This window comes from Tinamus guttatus, unplaced genomic scaffold (genome assembly GCF_059628265.1).
Source record: "Tinamus guttatus ecotype Peru unplaced genomic scaffold, ASM5962826v1 Tinamus_guttatus_pri_ptg000653l, whole genome shotgun sequence".
NCBI lineage: Eukaryota > Metazoa > Chordata > Aves > Tinamiformes > Tinamidae > Tinamus > Tinamus guttatus.
Genome location: NW_028289187.1, coordinates 233,261 through 251,619, shown reverse-complemented (window position 1 = coordinate 251,619; position 18,359 = coordinate 233,261). Strand labels below are relative to the sequence as shown.

The window sequence follows — 18,359 nt, the reverse complement described above, 5'->3', positions numbered from 1 at the left end:
CCCCGTGATCATGCAGCCCTCAGGGATTAAGCAGCAAACCAAGTGCCCATTCAGCTTTTTGGCCAGCAGGGAGACACGAGAGGGCAGAGAAAACTGATGGGTGACAGGCTGGAGCCCACACAGGCTGGACCCCACACAGGCAGCTGCGGATCAGGCTCCAAATGCACCAAGGATCCCACAGCAGCCCTGAAACCTGGAAATCAATTGCCCAGGTGGAAGTGCCATATAGGAGCTCATCACCGAGATCACAGTGCCATCCACAAAGAGAAAACCACCCTTAGGTAAGCACTATATCTCTGTAAAATGGTGTTTGACACCAGTCAGATGAATTGTCCCTTCTTCCCCTGTTAATGCTGAATGGGAGCATAGGGTTACTAGGCTAGATATAAGTTTCTCCACCATAAAAACATGTAAGCTTGGGCAAGACTAATCCCAGGACAATTTGCATGTGGCATTTGCTTGTCTCACTGCCACATGCCTGTTCCATGCCTATTGCTCTCCAAGACAGATGCATATCCTTTTGGCAAACTGCTATTCAAAAAAAAGTATCTTTCGTGATGTGCCATTCAAAGATAAGGACAGTGGCTTTATGCAATACTTAACAACTGTTAGGAGATCTTATTCAATAAATGTCATAGACCTGTCTTTATCACCATCAACACCAGAGAAATATGTTCACCTCAGCCTAGTGCTCCTTCATGGAAAATTACTCTCCCTGCAAATACTCCAGGAAGTTTCTCACAAAGTAAAGACTAATTTCCAAGTTCCCCCAGAAGTCCACTTGTGAGGAAAGCTCTAAAAACAATGAGGCTTTTTTTCCTCTTTTAATTTCAAAAAAAAAAAAAAAAAGGCCACTCTTTCAGCCACCTCTACTCAAAGCAGTGTGCTGCCACATTAACAGACGAATAACACTCCGAGGTCTTGGCCACCCTGCAGCCACAGCTAATGCGGACGTGTTGAACTGCCTTGCTTCGGTGCTAACCTGCTGCTTCCATGCCAAAAGTCCTGTTCCAAGGTATGGACACCGCAGCAAGGCTAAAATTAATTAGCAAATAATTAGCAATTTGCTCTGCAGAGGGACCCACTGCCCTGTAGTGCAAGACAAGGCTAATAGCATCCCTGGAACACATTGGTTCGGGTAGCACGAATGACACAAGGGTGATTCAGTTTATAATTTAACTTCCTCTTTTAAATATCAAAGTTCCTCAAATGACACTGGCACTCCATCTTTTGACTCATCATTTTGCCACAGCTAGGCAAACATGAAACCTTCTTTGATGCTTAAGGCATAAATAATTAAGGAAGCTTATTTTGAAAGCTAATAAAACACCAAAATAAATAAAAGTTACATGAAGAGAGAGAGAATACTATATTCTGATTGGGGACAGTGGATTTTATTACCATGCACAGTCTGTGACGATGATATAACATTGGTCCATGAGATGCAAGAGACAAATTATCTATCCATCCATACTTGCTTCCAACAAGGTTTTCGTATGTGGCCGATTGGATTTTTGATAGTAAAGTATGACTCAGAAGTTCACCCCCGAAAGTCTTGCTGGCTTCACATATAGGCTTGAATTTTCTTACAAGTTAGTACCATCTTCAAACACAGCTTTATGGGTACAGAGCTCAGGAGCAAAGGAACTCAGAGGGTCCATCAGATGGTGCTAAGGTTGCAAAACATCCCACAAAGTGCAATCAGTCACTTGGCTTGAAGTTTTTGCCCCAGAGAAAAGAAATAAGCACACCAAGCTACTTTTCAGCTCAAAGTTTGACCAATTGCCATGAAGACTGGGCCCTAATCCCAGAATCCCAAAAGGGAAAGCAAGATCCATCTCTCTTTAGCACAGACAGCTTGGAAAGCCTGTGAATCTGGTTCCCAAACAATACACCTTCTGACTCGGTTCTTGGTGAACTCTTTTCAAGGTGAAGCATGGGACATAGAGGCTGCTGTAACAATAGCCTTGCCAGTGTAACTCCAAAGCCAATTTTCCCCATCGTTTTTAGTTCTACCTACCTAAGGACTTGGTTTTCAGGAGGCACAAAAGGCCCAGTCTGCAAAGGTGCTGGGATTGAATTCCAGGGGAACACAGTTGCACAGACACAGGGCTCTTCTGAGGAAATAATTTTTTTAAAAAAGTATAATAATCACATCACATGCAGCAAAAACAAAGACTTACCTGCACAAGCTCTATTTTTAGCTACTGTGTCATAAAACCCGCCATCGCCCAGCAGACTTCCCCACAAATATTTAGCACGAGGCTTACAACCATTTGCTCTGTCAACAGCCCCAGCCGGTCCCTGGTGCGGCCGCGGGCCCAGCACCCACAGCGAGCTGCCCGGCCCTCTGTTTTTTGACTGTTTCCATGGCAGTTTTATTTGGGCTCCCCCAGCCTGCACACGTAGGACTGGCTGACACAAGATAAGCCTTTTATTTGCTTTAGCATATGGCAAGCGGGGGATGGTCGAACCTAAATAAAATGGCCACAGGTGCCCGCAGGAGCCAGCCTGCAGTGTGTCGTGGTGGTCGCAAGGCAGGTGGCCCACACGGCTCCGAACTGTCTTGGATGACCTCCACCACCACAAGGCCTTTTCCATGCGAGTGCGGCTGAGCTGACAGTGCCACAAAAGGCTCCTCACACATGGGGCTACAGTAGCTGCCACCATGGGCCTGCTTTTAACACCAGCGGTGTTTGCACAGGGACACATCTGAGGCGGCTCTGCAGCCCAGACACAGGTGGGAGGAGAGCTGGACGCAGTGTGCAGTCATCCTCAGCTTCATCCTCCCCTCTAGCGGCCATTTCTCTGACATTGCTCTGTGCTTCTGTTTTTATGAATCCAGGCTAAGTCCTCAAAGCCATCCCATTAAGCACTCCAGTGAACCCCCCTGGAGTTGCTCAGAAGACAGTTGCTCAGTCCAGAGCACCGTCTGTAGTTTTAAACAAGCTGCCAGCTCAACAATATATGGTTTTCTCAGCAAGTCAGCTGCACAATTAAGGTAAAGACACTTAAAACAAGTACTGCTTCCCACCTGGGTTAAATATCACCTCCTGCTCATTTAACATTGAGTGGGGAAGTGCAGGTATGCCCAGATGCAGTTAACCCACAATTAACACCCACACTTCCATATATCCACTGTGTGATTACACCAGTGTAAATTATTCCTGGATCGACCATACCTTGACATAAAAATGGGCTCTGAGTAGAGAAATTGGAAGTACACCTCTCTGCTTTCTTTTCATTCCACCTTCCCATCCACTCCAAGACTATTAACACTTAAATCCATCTTTCCTCTTAGATTTTTTTTCTGCTAAACGTTAGAGTGACATAACTCCAATTCTCAAGATAGAACCCTGTATTAACGCAGATAGGTGGCTCTGTCCTTCCTGAGGGAGCTTGTAGCTGCACCCCGAGAAGCCCATCTCTACCTGAGCCATACAGCATGTTTGCTGTGGTCCCAAACATGCAGAAAGGAGCACAGCACAGAAAGGGCATCCAGGCCAGTTAGTACAGAAGGTCAGTAATGGACATTTGTTAAAACTCACAACCACTAGAAATCCATTTCAGCCCTCAGCTGTCCTGTTGTAACACCTGATGTGGTGAAATTAAGGACATATGATGTACTCGTTGGTAGTCCCTTGTCTGTGAGGTTACAAGGGAATCATAGAATCATTAAGGTTGGAAAGGACCTCTAGAGATCATCTAGTCCAACCCCCCTGCACACGCAGGGTCACCTAGAGCATGTGGCACAGGACTGCATCCAAGAAGGTTTTGAAGATCTCCAGAGAGGGAGACTCCACAACCTCTCTTGGCAACCTGTTCCAGTGCTCCGTCGCCCTCACTGTTAAAACATTTTTCCTTAAGTTGTTGTAGAACTTTTGGTGCTTCAGTTTGTGGCCATTACCTCTAGTTCTGTTGGCAGCCACCACTGAAAAGAGGCCGGCCCCATCCTCTTCACTCCCTTACTACACTGATCAGGTCCCCTCTCAGCCTTCTCTTCTCCAGGCTGAACAGGCCCAGCTCTTTCAGTCTTTCTTCATACGGCAGATGCTCCAGGCCCCAGTCATCCTTGTAGTCCTGCGCTAGACTCTCTCCAGTAGATGCACATCCCTCTTGTACTGTGGAGCACAGAACTGGACACAATACTCCAGATGTGGCCTCACCAGGGCTGAGTAGAGGGACAGGATCACCTCCCTCAACCTGCTGGAGACTCTTCTTAATGCACCCCCAGAATCCCATTGGCCTTCTCGGCCACAAGAGCACACTGCTGCCTCATGGTCAACTTGTCATCCACCATGACGCCCAGGTCCTTCTCTGCAGAGCTGCTCTCCAGAAGGTCAGTCCCCAGACTGTACTGGTGTCTGGGGTTATTCCTCCCCAGGTGCAGGACCTTGCACTTGGCCTTGTTGAATTTCATAAGATTTCTCACCGCCCAGTTGCCCAGTCTGTCCAGGTCCCTCTGGATGGCAGCGCAGCCCTCTGGGGTATCGGCTACTTCTCCCAGTTCCGTATCATCAGCAAACTTGCTGAGGGAGCACTCTGTGCCTTCATCCAGGTCATTGATGAATGAATTGAACAGGACTGGGCCAAGGATTGACCCCTGGGGGACACCGATAACTACAGGCCTCCAACTAGACTCTGCACCGCTGATCACCACCCTCTGGGCTCTGCCATTCAGCCAGTTGTTAATCCACCTCAGCATCAGGGAAATATTCACACTGCAGAATAGGCAGCTCCAGGTGGCCCAGAGGACAAGGTCTGCTTCCAAACCTTGTGCAAAGCAGAAAACCTTGCACACCTACACTCAGCACCACTATATTCAGTGCTGAGCACACCTGGGAAGGAAAGCCTCAACAACCCAGGCTTTACCCTGATGCCACAGTTGTTCAACATCTCTTCCTAAATAAATCACGCTTGGCATGCAGCATCTCAGCGAAAAGACAGGAACATGACCCCCTGGTGCACATCTGTCAGGTCCAGTCCAGTGGCACAGCTAACTCCTGCTGCTCACTTCAGCTAGCACACCACAGATCCAAGGCTGTGTCATTCTTGTCACATGAACTGCTGGAATTGCTGTTGCTTCCCTAAAAAGAAAAACAATAACACACTTTGGTGGCAGTAAAATTTAGCACTTGGTCTCTGGCTAACACATGTGATGAGAAATTCACTATCTGACATAATTCATGCCCAAACTAGCTTTTAGATTAACTCCAGTAAAAGTGGTCTAATTCACAAAATTAACATTAGAGCGGTCAGAGAAAGTGAGCAGAGGTGAGAACTGAAAGGTACAGGGCAGGTATGAACCTAAAGGAAGGTGATTTTCCAGCAAAAGTTTGGGGATCGCAGGCTGTGGGAGCACAAGGCTGGATGCAGAGATCTGTAGGGTCCCTCCACTACCAGGGGCACAATCCCGAGGGGCAAAGAGGTCGACCTTTCAAACAAATCCCCACACACCAGCATCAACACAGCCACAGGGAGCAAGTATCTGAAAGCCCATCCCTAAATGCCTCTCTTCAGCCTGAATCAGTTTATCACCACGAAGAACTTTCCCCAAGCGGCACAAAACTCACTCTCCCTGCAGAGCCTGAACAGCTATATTTGAGTTTATATGCATATGTAAATATTCCTCAATCTGTTTTTCGTGTGTTGTTTGGGGATGTAAGTGCTGCTTTTGCACATCTGCACAACAATGTTTAACATTTTTATTTGAAACATTACTTTAGCTTTGATTAATTTAAATGCAATCCAGATATTCTATTTTGTACATAATCCTGGGATTTAGCTATGATACTGCACTTTCCATTACTATATAATAGAAACGTGGCAAGATTAAAAACTTATCATAAATTAGCTTACTTAGCATAGTAAATAGTTTTCAATTTGACAAAGATAACCATTTTATGGAAATGTGTATTAAAAAAATCAATCCTGCTAGGTTCTGTATTGTTTACCACTGCTAGTTCACACATGGCAATAAACCAGCTAGCCTGATCAGACTAACTTCTAAAGTCTCTATATGTATGTATAAATATATATATATTTACTCCTATACTGTAACAGCTATATCAATGGAATAATGTACAATTTCCAAAAGCAGTAATTGAAGACTTGGATAAACCTGCAGCATATTTTGAAGTGTCACAAAATCCAATTAATATTTCTTCTCCTTTTGACATGAATTACATTTTAGCCCTGCTCTTAGCCGAAACTGCATTTAAGCAGCATAATAGATATTTACAACCAGAATTGACATTTAAAATGAAAACCTGGCCCTGCTGCCATTAGTTTATTGTGAAATGCTCTTCCTAATAAACTTTCTGCTTAAAACACTGCTTCTGAAGCTCATCTAATGAAAGCTCATTGCTGCTTCCCTGCCAAGGCGCGCTTCCCTGCTGCTCTGCGGCATGTTGTCTTTTGAAGCAAATAGAAATTTCCTTTTTTTTGTTTGCTAGGAAGGGTGGGGGAAGATTGTTTTAGCATCACCCTGAAGATAAATTCACAGAGGAAATTAAACCTTTAAATGAATATCAAGGAGAAGCAGAGGTGCAGAGAAAACCATCCATCAGCACATTTGCTGCTTCATACAAAATCAAGTTAAAATTAAAGCAAGTAGGACAAGTAAATAGCAGTCTCAGGTTCTTGAACTGAGAAAACACATATCTGTCTCCTGTAGCAGCGGCTCAGGAGCAGGAGGTCCATTCCCAAATGCTGACACAATCCTTCCAAAACCCTTGGATCGCATCAAAACAAAATCATTACACAAAACAGCACAAAAGAAGTGAGAAAAACCACCACAAGAAACATGGTCACAGCCAGATACTTAATCTTGAGTCTGAGTCACATCAGGACTCTGCCAGCTGAATATGGCACAGAGAGATGTTCTGACAGAATATTTTAATGAGGCAGTATTTTCCAAAGGGGAAGAGAAAAGCTGCAGCCAACCCACGTCAGCATGCAGACCCCACAGCCACCGGCAGTGACAAGCTCTTGTCCATACAGCCACACAGCAGAAAGAGGCTGAATGACACTGGAAAAGCCGTGCTTATCAGAGCTTCCTATGGCCTGACCAAGATAAACATAAGTTTACAACTGCCTCAGAGCTAAATGATAGAGGGTATCATTTTGGAGAGCATCTAAGGACTGGATTCTCCAAGCTGGCTAAGAGCAAGTGAGGTAGCAAAGACAGAAGCTCCCTACATTATGAATCAGCAATTATTGTTTAAACCAGCAATGTGGCTAAAGCTGAGAGGGAAGGACCGCAAACTACTGAACAAGCCAGTCCTTTGCTTAAATGGTCAAAGACCTAGGCAGGTGTCAAATGGGATTTTGAAGTGATAAGAGGGAGAAGTCACAAGTTTTCATAAAAAGCCAGGCCCAAAGGAGTTCTGCGCCAAGTTTCATGATATTAAATAGGAATTAAGGCTTCTTAAAATGCAAGCCATCCTAGGTTTGACCAACACACTCAACACCAGAGGTCAGGAGGTAAAAAGCTACCAGCATCCCCAGCTCTGAGAAGCAGAGGAATAGAAATCACAAGACTGAAGAACCCTTCTTGGAAACTCAGTGCTCCCAAGCCTTGGGTGCCTCTAAGCTAAGGGCTGCCTCCTTCTTTGAGCTAAAGTCTACAACACCTAAAAGGTACAACAAATTGCTTACCAGTAAACCAAGAGCAGAGGTCGCTCTGTGATGCTTTTCTCTCTTGCTCCTAATAAGCACCAGTGCGCATCCAACTGGCAGCTGCACCCCTAGGCCAAAAGAAAAACCTCAGGTACAAGCGTCCAGCACCGTAGTGCTCTCCAGCACTGCAGAACACAAGCGCCCCCCATAACACACTACCTGCTACCCAACGAATGAAGCGATGTTGCCTATGGCAGGGGCCACACACAGTCTTGTGACTAGGGAAAACGCAGAAGAGTCATTTGGTTACTGGAAGGCCTAAAGGCCATTCAGATAAAGTGTTTTTCTCTGATTTTTAGAAGTTTCAGAGAGGAAAAAAAAAAGAATGAATAACAGCAGGGAGAAAAAAAAAAAGGTAGTTCTATTTTAAATTCATTCTTCTTTGAGGCATATCATAGAATTTCAACTTTTGAAAAAAGGATAAGCAACAGTAGCAGGAAAAACGAACACTTTAACACCATCTCTTCTTCTGGAGCATATAATACCTACAAGCCAGACACTTCTACAGCAAAGGCAAAACCACGTTGTGCAGGGAAGTCTGCTGCCTTCATCAGCCAGCAAAGCCCCAGCTCAGGCAGTGCCCCAGGGTTTGCTGTTCACTTGTTTTTTACTCCGCATCTGAGCACAACACGTGTTTCTGTGTTGAAACCCAGGTGAATATAAGTAACTCTCAGATGTGAGACTGGAAACTGACGTTCCTTCTTTACCCCATTTTCCACAGCTTCCTGTTTAAGTTCCTTGCACATGCTCAGTTATTATCACTGTTTTTTCTGCTGATCAGCAATGACAGTAAGATCTCATCATTAAAGTTTGCAATGTACTCCCGTGAGATGAAAGAATAGTTTTTTTCTCAATTTCTCTGCAGGCTTAGGAAGGAGCAGCATCATCACCATTTCAAAGAGCAATCAGGGAGATATTTTTCCTTATCTGTAAAAACAGAATCTAGCACCAGGATCTGACACCTACCAAATGCGTTACATCTATGTCAGTCTAATCTTTCTGACATTCTTCATGCAAAGGTTCTATTGTAGTTTAGGAACCAACTGACTGTCTCTGCCACGTGGATCATGGATAACAGTATGAGAAACAGTCTTCAAAGCTATGTAAACTCTTAAAACCTCCGCCTAAAACCTAGCTTTGCCTCAGCAAACAGCAGGCCTTGCGACGATTCTCTCCAGTTCTCAATTTCTGGTAAAAAGCGTTTTGTTTTTCATAATTCATGGAGCACAAAAGTGAGACCAAAGCACCATGAGGTAATCAACAGATTAAAACAAAATGAGCCCTCGCTGACTGTGAAAAGTAGGCTTTGAATGAGCACAGCTCCATTCATTTACTTCCTTCTGCCGGGCAAAAGTTTCAGGTTATTGACTGGTGTAAAGGAAGTGGCTGCCCTTCAGGGATGGCACCAGACTGCTAATACGCTTTTAGATGTGCAGCCTGGCTGTGCCCTGCTGCAGGCATGAACAGCAGCAACTGTTCTCTGACCTCTTCTGTGCACTAATTGCTGTAATCACTCCAGGAAATTTGAGAAATCTGGGATTTTTTTTTTTTTTTTGTCATTACGTTTTAATGTTGCAGTCACTTCCTGAGGACAAGTTTAACATTAGGTTGCTGCTGTTACTCCTCCACATTGCCTAAGGTTTCCCATAAATTTGGCAAGTAACTTGAAGTGAAAATGCATCAGTTGAAGAGATAGATACAGAAGCTTTCTTACCTGCACCCATGCAATTAAAAAAAAAGTAGGGAATTAATATATCAAAAGTGTACATCACATCAAGTCATTGTGTTCTGAGATAGTATTGTAATTAATATTAAAACTATTCAAAGAAAAACATAAAGGAATTGAATAGCTAGGGATCAGTTCTGCACAAACTAATAGACATTAGATATTGTGCTAAATGTGTTTCTACTTACCGTTTTTTCCTCTACTAGCCTAAATGTCCTTCACTTGCAGCAATTGCTTTGCCAGAACCTCTCCTAGACAGCTGCTCCTGTTCATACATATATAAAAAGCATTTTCATCACTACTTCACTTCTAGATCTTCAAACTCACTTCTAAAACATACTCACACATTTCAGGTAAATTTTTACTGCAACTAATTTCTTCATGAGTAGTTTTTTTCCCCAAAGAAAAGAATTTAGTCACCTCAAAGTCTAAGAGGGTCAAGCCTCAAACTGGCATCTCAGCTACATTAGAAAGCAATCACTTTTCAGCAGGTAGGTTCTTTGCCTAGGCTTGGACATGAACTATTGAAATAAAGCAATTACAAGGTACATTTAAGTATATGTGAGAACTGAAAATTAAAGGAGGTGAGAGCAGACATGCAGCTTTTCTCCAGACTCTATACAGCACAAGCTGATCTACGTTATAGCAAGTACATAAATCAAAGCAGCCATTTAGATATCAGCGACAAGAGGATAAGATTAATACTAGTCACAGCAGTTCCTCTTCTCTTGCTGAACCACTGCTGACTTCATTCTCCCTAACAAACATCTCTATTACATCCACAGATGTGGTATCCAAATATTAACCTGCAAATGTAACACTTAGCTAAAAGGTTCTTCCTAGTTGCAATTACCAAAAGCTCATTTGGCCCTCACACATTCCAAAGGACCCTATTACATAAATTGTTTTTGAAAATAGAGTTGATTAGTCCCAGAAATAAGGATTCAAATTTAAAACTTTGCACCCTAAATATTTCCATGTACATAGGTACTATCTTCCTTTGTATCAGAATAAAGCAGGCATAGCTGTGACATAGCTAGATCCTCCTAGAAGCCAGGAGTCTCACCTTTTGTCCTGTCCACAACCTCTACTTCCACAGAGCATCGATGTATACATATATACAGACATGTGTTTAGGTCTAAATATGAAGCCAAGTCATACAACTTGATCTTCCCCTGCATTATAAATCTGTCACATTTACACTCTAATCATGCAGACCTACCGTGAGCACTGATGAACCTGCCTTGATCACTTTAGCAACAAGCATCACCAGCCCCAGTGATTCAGAATGAAGGAGACTGGTTATTCAACTTAATGTATCCTTACTCCAATTCCCATGGAAATCATTCTTAGACCCCTGACCTGCTACCAAATTAGTCCCATGAGGGCAGTAGAGAACCATCTGTTAAGAAACCAGTATCTTCTTTCTATTCTATTCTTTGGGAGTTAGGGTTTTTTTTTTTTAATTTATGGTTTTGCTGTCTAGGATAGCCTTGAAGTGTGCACATTCTGCTGGATTCAGGGACCCAGGGGAAGAACAGTTGCACACTGCCAACTTCAGTGCAATCAGCTGCAAAGAACAGCAAGTGGATTCATTTTATACAAAGCCTGCATCAGCTTATGTTTATCTGTGAAAAAAGTGAACAAAAAAGCCGTCTCCGCAGGCTCAGTTCAAAATGCCTTAGCATCTACTGGACTGATGTGAGGAAAGGAACAGCAAGCACACTTGCATGATAGTTCATTAGTAAGGTATTACATTAGAGCATGGAAGATATATTGCCTTGTGTATTAAGGCAGCAGATAATTTCTATCATTCTTATTTAAGGTTGCCTCATGGCAAATCATTTGCAGGAACTCTAATCTGAGAGCACAGAAAAATTTCACAGTTAAAATGTCCTAAAGCTCTATTATTAAACTGAACAGTGGGAATGAGTAGGTTTTTAGCATGCAGTAACAGCAACATAGCATGTTTCAGTGCTGTTTTGTGTTAAAAGCAATACTTGGCTGTATAGTATAGAAATTAATACAAGCTCTAGACAAAAATTTATCAACTTCACCTTGTAAACTATTTTAAGTATGCAGTAATTCTGAAAGTCATGCCTAAAGGTAGCTATTTGATTTGACAGCTACCAAATAACTACATGACTGGGAAGTTCCTGCAGAAAAGTATTCTTTCCTTCAGAAAATATGGAATTTCCCCCCCAAAATATTGCCCATTGGAGCAGTGAAGCCAGCACACTTCTGGTTGTACCCAGCTTTATTAACAAACTGCATATGAATTAACTTTCCCAGATGCTAAAGAAATGCAATTAAGCCCAGAAACCAGCTGCATGCTTTTTTCAGTACCCAGGATAGCTAACTCTTAATAAGCTGTCCAACCTTGCATACACCAAGTTTGCTTCTGTACTTCAATCAATTTCAGAATCAATATGCTCTGATTCACAGCACCATCCCTTCAGGTTAACCAGGAAAAAAGTACAAGTCATGAAAGGTTAGTTACGAGTCTGAAGATTTAGTTTTTTTTTTTTTAACCTTTTCACGGTATTACAAGACAGTTCTTTATTTTGAACATTAAAGTGCCAGCTTTATGTACAAACTTAAAATATTAAAAAGTAAACTTAAAACCTGCTAAGAAAACAGTGAGGTCATGTAGCTTCCTCCAGAGTTTTCTGCAGAGCATTCAAAAATCTAACACAAGAATTTCTCAATCACTTCTTTATGGGGAGAACTGCAGAAGCTAGTGGTAACTGTCCATACCTCCCATCTTGTAGAAGGTAGCTACCTATATTTCACAAAATAGAGTAGCTTATGAAGCAGCTGCTTTTATAAAATACACCTAAGCATTCTATGAATTAAAACCATTGACAAAGTCTTGTTAAAACTGCTGCAGCTACACTAGCCTCCTGAAAAGTACCAGTATCACCACACTTTGCAAGAATGGGATCTGGTACAAAAATAAAATCACACCATGACCCAATATGCTTAATGTTTCCCCATAAACAGGGGACCATGCATGCACAGCAAGTCATGTGGTTTCAGTCCATTTAAAATTCTGCATCCAGGGTGAAAGAGTTGTCTGTGGGCTTTGACATGACTCCCATCCTCTGATATTCACCTACTCGCTTCTCAAAGAAGTTCGTTTTGCCTTCCAGAGAGATGTTTTCCATGAAGTCAAAAGGATTCTCTGCTTTGTATATCTGAAAGGCAAAGATGTGGTCAATGTGGGTGTTCAAATCTCAAATCCAGAACAGTATTGAAGAGCTCAGCTGGGAAGAAAGCAAAAAGCAGCTAATGGAAATAGAGGTGGGGTTACTTTACAGTAAAGAACCACTTCTGCCCCAGGCATTTGCTGCTCAACTCATTCCTTTTAGCCACCACTATAGTTTGTTTTTCACTAACAGCTTGTTTGGTCTCCCAACAAAATCTGCCAGTGGTCCTGCTAACTGGATTTAGAAGTTATACCAAAATTGCTGCAGCAATTTTATGATTTTGGTTTCTGGAAGAAATTAAGTTTAATACAAATTAAGCTTCTTGAAAGAGTATGCTTATGAGCCTTACCTTGTTAAATCCCAGTTCCAACATAAGTCTGTCTGCTACAAATTCTATGTATTGTTTCATTAAAGTGCAGTTCATGCCAATCAGTTTTACAGGCAGTGCCTCCGTCAAGAATTCCTGCAGATAAGAGAATCACTTAGTGTATAGAAACACCATGGCATTCATTTTACACTGTCTAGGGTAATTTTACAACCAACAGTTCGCCAGCTTTGTTCTTAATTATGAACACGGAGCAGCAAATTACCTGTTCTATGAGAACAGCATTCATGATGATTTCCCTTACTCTCTCCTCTGATGGTTTGTGTATCAAGTGCTTGAACATGAGGCAGGCAAAATCACAATGCAAGCCCTGGAAAGAAGATTCAGAAAACCATCTCAGGAACACTGATTTAAAGGAGCTGCTTGAATCAGTGGCACAGAAGAAATAGCCCATATCTAGCACTTCCCACATTTTTTTTCTCTTAACTTTCTGCCTAACCAGACAGAGGTATAATAATCAATACAATTCAATGTACACATCCTCCAAGTGACAAAAATACCAAATTTAAGCACTGGTAGAAAACCCTGAACTATTACTAAGAAAAATAAAATGTCAAGTTCATTCATTCACTGCCATAGGATCCATGTTAACACATGCTAGTAAGTTTTATACACTGCCTGTTTATAAGCATACTTCTCTTGAAGTATTTGCTACATTTGAATGTCATTACTTTGAGCTACTATAACCATTATCATCTTAACTCTTAGTATTTGATTCATACCTCATCTCTACTGATGAGTTCATTAGAAAAAGTGAGTCCAGGCATTAATCCTCTTTTCTTCAGCCAAAAGATTGATGCAAAGGAGCCAGAAAAGAAGATTCCTTCTACTGCTGCAAAAGCTACTACACGTTCTCCTGTTAACGAGAGACAATTTTAGTAACATGCAGAAAACTTCCTGAGTTTAAACTCAAAAGCTGAGCAGACCCATGAACTGAGTCTTCCAGGCAGAATGAAATAATCACTACTCAAGTGAGATAATCTGTCCCTGAAACTGTTATGGTAAGGGCTTCTGTCAAAGTAAAATATCTTTTAAGCTACATAGCCAAGTAAAAATTAGAGGAGGTGGCAGATAACCTGAGGAAAGAAGCATTGGCTTCAGCTGTCCTATCACCTCTTCCCATCCCAAAGATGGCACACCAAAGAGCAGTCATCTTTAGAGGCAGATTAAAGTCAGTGACTGGTCATCATTGCTAGAGGGAAGAACTTTGGCCATGAAGAACACTTAACAGCAGTGAAATCATCTCATTTTCACCCTTGAAGGCATCAGGAATCAGAAAGCAGATGAGCCATAGCCTCCAAATAAATGTGTTTGTTGGAAACCAGTGAAGGTCAGGACACAAGAGTAGTTGCAATTTGATCACACAGCCAAGTATACCAAGATTGCCACAGGAGTTACCATTGTTCAATATACCAGCAATTTTAAGAGATTCACATTAGCAGCTTATCTGCAAGATGAACATGATTCTTCATCTCCAGAATCTTATCAGTACCTTTTAGAGTAAGCACTGAAAGGTACAACCCTGTGAAAACTACCCCTGTGAACTGTGGAAAGTCTGGAGAAGTTGTAGCTCCTTTTTTTAAAAAAAAGGAAAAAAATTAAACTGCTCTTTGCTTCCAAAAACTTCACTCACCATATGTTGCTTGCTTGTCCCCAATCCAGCGCATGGCCCAGTCAGCCTTCTTTTTAACACACGGTAGCGTTTCAATAGCATTGAAAAGAAATTCCCTGAGGAGCAGAGAACTCATTAGGACAAAATTTCAGCAAAGCAACCACTATAATACAGCTTCATAGTTGTAAAATGGCCTTGTTCATTTACAAAGGCTCTGTACCTTCACCCTAGCATAAATTCCCCTCTTGTTTTGTTTATACCAAACCTAGGTACTTTTGTGCTCATCTACCTTTGCATGACCTTCACTTTACGCCAACAGCAATTCACATGAATTGTCATGACAATACCAAAAGGAGAGTCAATTCACAAATATTCTCAAACAAGTTCTCAAAGTTAGAGACCACCTGACCTCCACTTTTCAGGAACAAGGCACTTCTGGAAGCGCCTCAAACACTTAACACAATCAAGCACTCCAAAGTAGGAAGAATGGTGTGCAAAGCAGAAGCAACTAAGTAAATCTCTGCAATGTAGCTAGCTTTTCAGAAACACAATACACTTATCCCAGTTGAGTGCTTGTCTCTCAACACAGGAAAAAAGCCTAAGCTGGTCAAAAATCTGTTATCAATAGCAATTTTAAGCAAGCAACATTAGCTACATGGTCAAAAAAGACAAAAATATTCCTTTATTTAAGAAAGTCAAGTCTCTATTGGGAGCACATGATATGAGTGCCAGTCATTAACTGGACACACTGCATATTAGAAACTGTTTTATTAAAAGAGTTCTTATTCCTATAGAAATTTCCCCAGATAGCTATCTACCAGTGCAGTGGGTTCTCCATATGAGAGCTTAATGTAATTTAAGATACTACTTTGACTGGTTTACCTTTTAGATATTTAAGTTTCATTATATAATTTCATGTTAATACCTGTTTTTACTCTGAATGTAGATGAAGTCTTGCTCATACACTTAGAAAAGTGTGAGCCAGTATGAAGTATTAAGTTGGTCTTATGCAGCACTTCAGTGATATTTTAAATGCTAGACAGGTGAAGTCACAGAAGAGGGATGCACATTATGTAAACCTCAGTTAATCAACTTAGAATCTTTCAACATCAAGCAATACTAACCTCTCTTTTGAGTCTTTAATGTATGTGTCAATTAGAAGACTGTACATTTCTGAATGTATGTTTTCCATGGCAATCTGGAAGCCATAGAAACAACGGGCTTCTGTGATCTGTACTTCTTGACTGAACCGCTCCACCTAGAGGAAATAAGTAACTCAGTGTTTGCAGAAGCACTGTTAGCAGAGCTGCATGTTAAAGAGTACTGGTGTTTTCTGTGCAGACAGGGATTTGCTCAGCCCATAACATTATCTTCAGACAACTCCACACAGTTGGATTATGCACAGAAACACAAAGGGCACCAGCGCCTCGCAGCTGCAAGTCTGGTTAAAGCCCCAAGGTTGTTCTGTGGTCCCTGGAGGAACAGAGAAGCACCTCCTTGTGACCTGGCCACCACCAGGGAGGGCAGATGAGATGCAGAACGAGGGCTCTGAACAGGGCAACTGCTACAACACAGCAGGGCTTTGTGCTCTACAAGGAAAATGATAAACCTCTGGATTTTAAAGAGCACCCTGCACTTTGCTAAATAGCATAAAAAAGTATTGAAGTTTCTAAATGCAAATAATGCAGCTAGACAGGGTAGCAAGTGCTTCATTCAATATGCAGCTGTTTAGTCAGTTTCATTTCATGGAATAGCATTTTGTGAATGGATTTCAGGGCCCTTCCAACCCACTCACCAGGTTTTCATTGACTATGCCATCACTGGCAGCAAAGAAGGCGAGCACATGGGAAATGAAGTATTTCTCCTCGGGCTTCAGGGACTCCCAGTGCTGGATGTCCTTGGAAAGATCCACCTGAAACAGAGGGGAGGCTCAGGCTGGGAGGCTCCTACAGGAGCAGGGCACAATTCCTCAAGGGCTCGTACTGGGGAGCGCACATTGATGCTGCTGGAGGCGACAGGCCCCCGGGCCTCACCTCCTCGGCGGTCCAGAAGGAGGCCTCGGCCTTCTTGTACATCTGCCACACGTCGTGGTACTGGATGGGGAAGATGACGAAGCGACGCGGGTTCTCCCGCAGCAGCGGCTCCTCCTCGGCGCCCCGCGGCACCTGAGGGCACAAAGCGGCTCGGACTCGGTCTCAGGGCACGGGAACCCCCCGGGGAGAGAGGAACGGGCAGGGGAAGGGCCCGGACCCGCACTCACCGGCTTGTTGTCGGCCTCCTGGAAGATCTTCCGCGCCGCCTTGCTGGCCAGGACGCGACTGCTGCTGAGCGCGGGCGGCTGCGGAGAGAGGGCGGTGAGCGGCGCGCGGAGCCCCCGCGGGGGCCGGGCGCGGGAAGGGGACCGGGGCGGGGGCCTCACCGTGTTCTCCTTGTTCTCATGGTCGCTCAGCGTCAGGTTCTTCAGCGGCGACAGGCGCGGCTGCTCGTGGCGGGCGGAGAGCGGGCCGCGGGCGGGCAGCATGATGCGAGCGGTGGCGGCGGTGGCGGGACGGGAGAGCGCGCGCCCCGCGCACGCCCTTTATATCCCCTTCGAAGTTGGCGCCAGAACGCGCGGCCGCCCAATCGGGGCCCGCGTCGCCCGCGCCGCGGCCCCGCCCCCGCGCGCCCATTGGCCCCGCGCGCGCCGCGGGCCCCGCCTCCCATTGTGGCCGTGGCGGGAGAGGGAAAGCGCGCGCCGCGGGAAAAGGCGCGCGCGCCTGAGGGAGGGCGGGTGCCTGAGGGGCGCGCGCCGTGAGGAGCCGTTGGGAGCCGTTGGGAGCCGTTGCGCGGCCGCGGCGGGGGCGGGGCCTTAATTCCCGTTGTGGGAACTGGGGGTTTATCATGGTGTGCGTGTGACCCCCAACTCCCTCTTATCCCCCCAACACACCCTGGTGGCCCCGTCTGGTGACAGAAACCGCTTTGGTGGAGAAACAGCCACCTCCTTCCCCCTGGTTTCACAAGGTTTGCGTAAATAGTGCAGGAAGAGCTGGAATAGCTACAGAAAAGAAAGATTTGTCTGCTTAAAAAAAGGGCAATATTTATTTTACATTAATGAAACCATCATTATTTGAGCAGCAACCGCATGTCCCTCCTCCTGCCTCCCCACATCAGCGCACAGCAATTTGCAGATGCTATAAAATGCCAGCGGGGCCTGGGCCGCAAAGCTCTCTCCATGGCAGCAGAAAGAGAGAAGTGAGGACAAGCACACGGCGGCCTGGCTTCAGCGGGATGTGTCCTCAGGTTGAATGAAACCAGAGGCTTGTTGAGGCCTTGGGGCTCTTAGGTGGGGTGGGATGGAATGCCTGGAGAAGCCCAGACCGTGCTCAGGTGCTCAGGCCGTGCGGTTCGTGATGCTCGGCTACAAAATAAGAAGGTGTTACAAAAGCACATCCCTGTGCCCTTGGCTGGACTTCCTGTCTGATGCGAAATGCTCCAAGCCACAAGTGCCATCTGCCACAGAACAAACAGGAGGCCATGTGACCGTCACCGCTATCCCAGACCCCTGCAGCAACCAGGAGTTTGGTGTGCCAGTCACACGGATGGATTCTAGTCCAGAAGACAAATGAAGGCCAAGGAAAGGGGAAAAAAAAAAAAAAAAAAAAAAAAGGCCCCGTTGCTTTCTTCTTTTTTTGCTTTATTCCAGTCAGGGAATATTTAAGGTAGTATGTTCAGTTCCTGTCCAGTTCAGTCTGTGTTTGGGGTCAGTGG

At 44.1% G+C, this 18,359-nt stretch overlaps 1 protein-coding gene across 1 annotated transcript; it reads right to left on the bottom strand.

The window, feature by feature from the left end:
- Positions 1–11,939: 11,939 nt before the first annotated feature.
- On the bottom strand, positions 11,940–17,148 carry RRM2 (ribonucleotide reductase regulatory subunit M2). The gene is made up of 10 exons (XM_088536244.1): positions 17,032–17,148; positions 16,873–16,950; positions 16,646–16,777; positions 16,408–16,524; positions 15,737–15,870; positions 14,634–14,728; positions 13,723–13,856; positions 13,206–13,310; positions 12,965–13,078; positions 11,940–12,603 (listed from the first exon to the last, which is right to left on the bottom strand). Exons 1-10 carry the CDS (start codon positions 17,131–17,133, stop codon positions 12,451–12,453), a joined length of 1,164 nt encoding a protein of 387 aa, XP_088392370.1. The 5' UTR covers positions 17,134–17,148; the 3' UTR covers positions 11,940–12,450.
- Positions 17,149–18,359: the final 1,211 nt, after the last annotated feature.

What these genes read in the sequence shown, in the direction of transcription:
- RRM2 (XM_088536244.1), bottom strand. Translation starts at nt 17,133, where the DNA reads ATGCTGCCCGCCCGCGGCCCGCTCTCCGCCCGCCACGAGCAGCCGCGC. An exon ending in AGGAGGCCGACAACAAGCCG is followed by an intron (nt 16,778 to 16,872) that starts GTGAGTGCGGGT and finishes TTGTGCCCTCAG; the next exon opens with GTGCCGCGGGGCGCCGAGGA. An exon ending in AACTCATCAGTAGAGATGAG is followed by an intron (nt 13,311 to 13,722) that starts GTATGAATCAAA and finishes TCTTCTTTCCAG; the next exon opens with GGCTTGCATTGTGATTTTGC.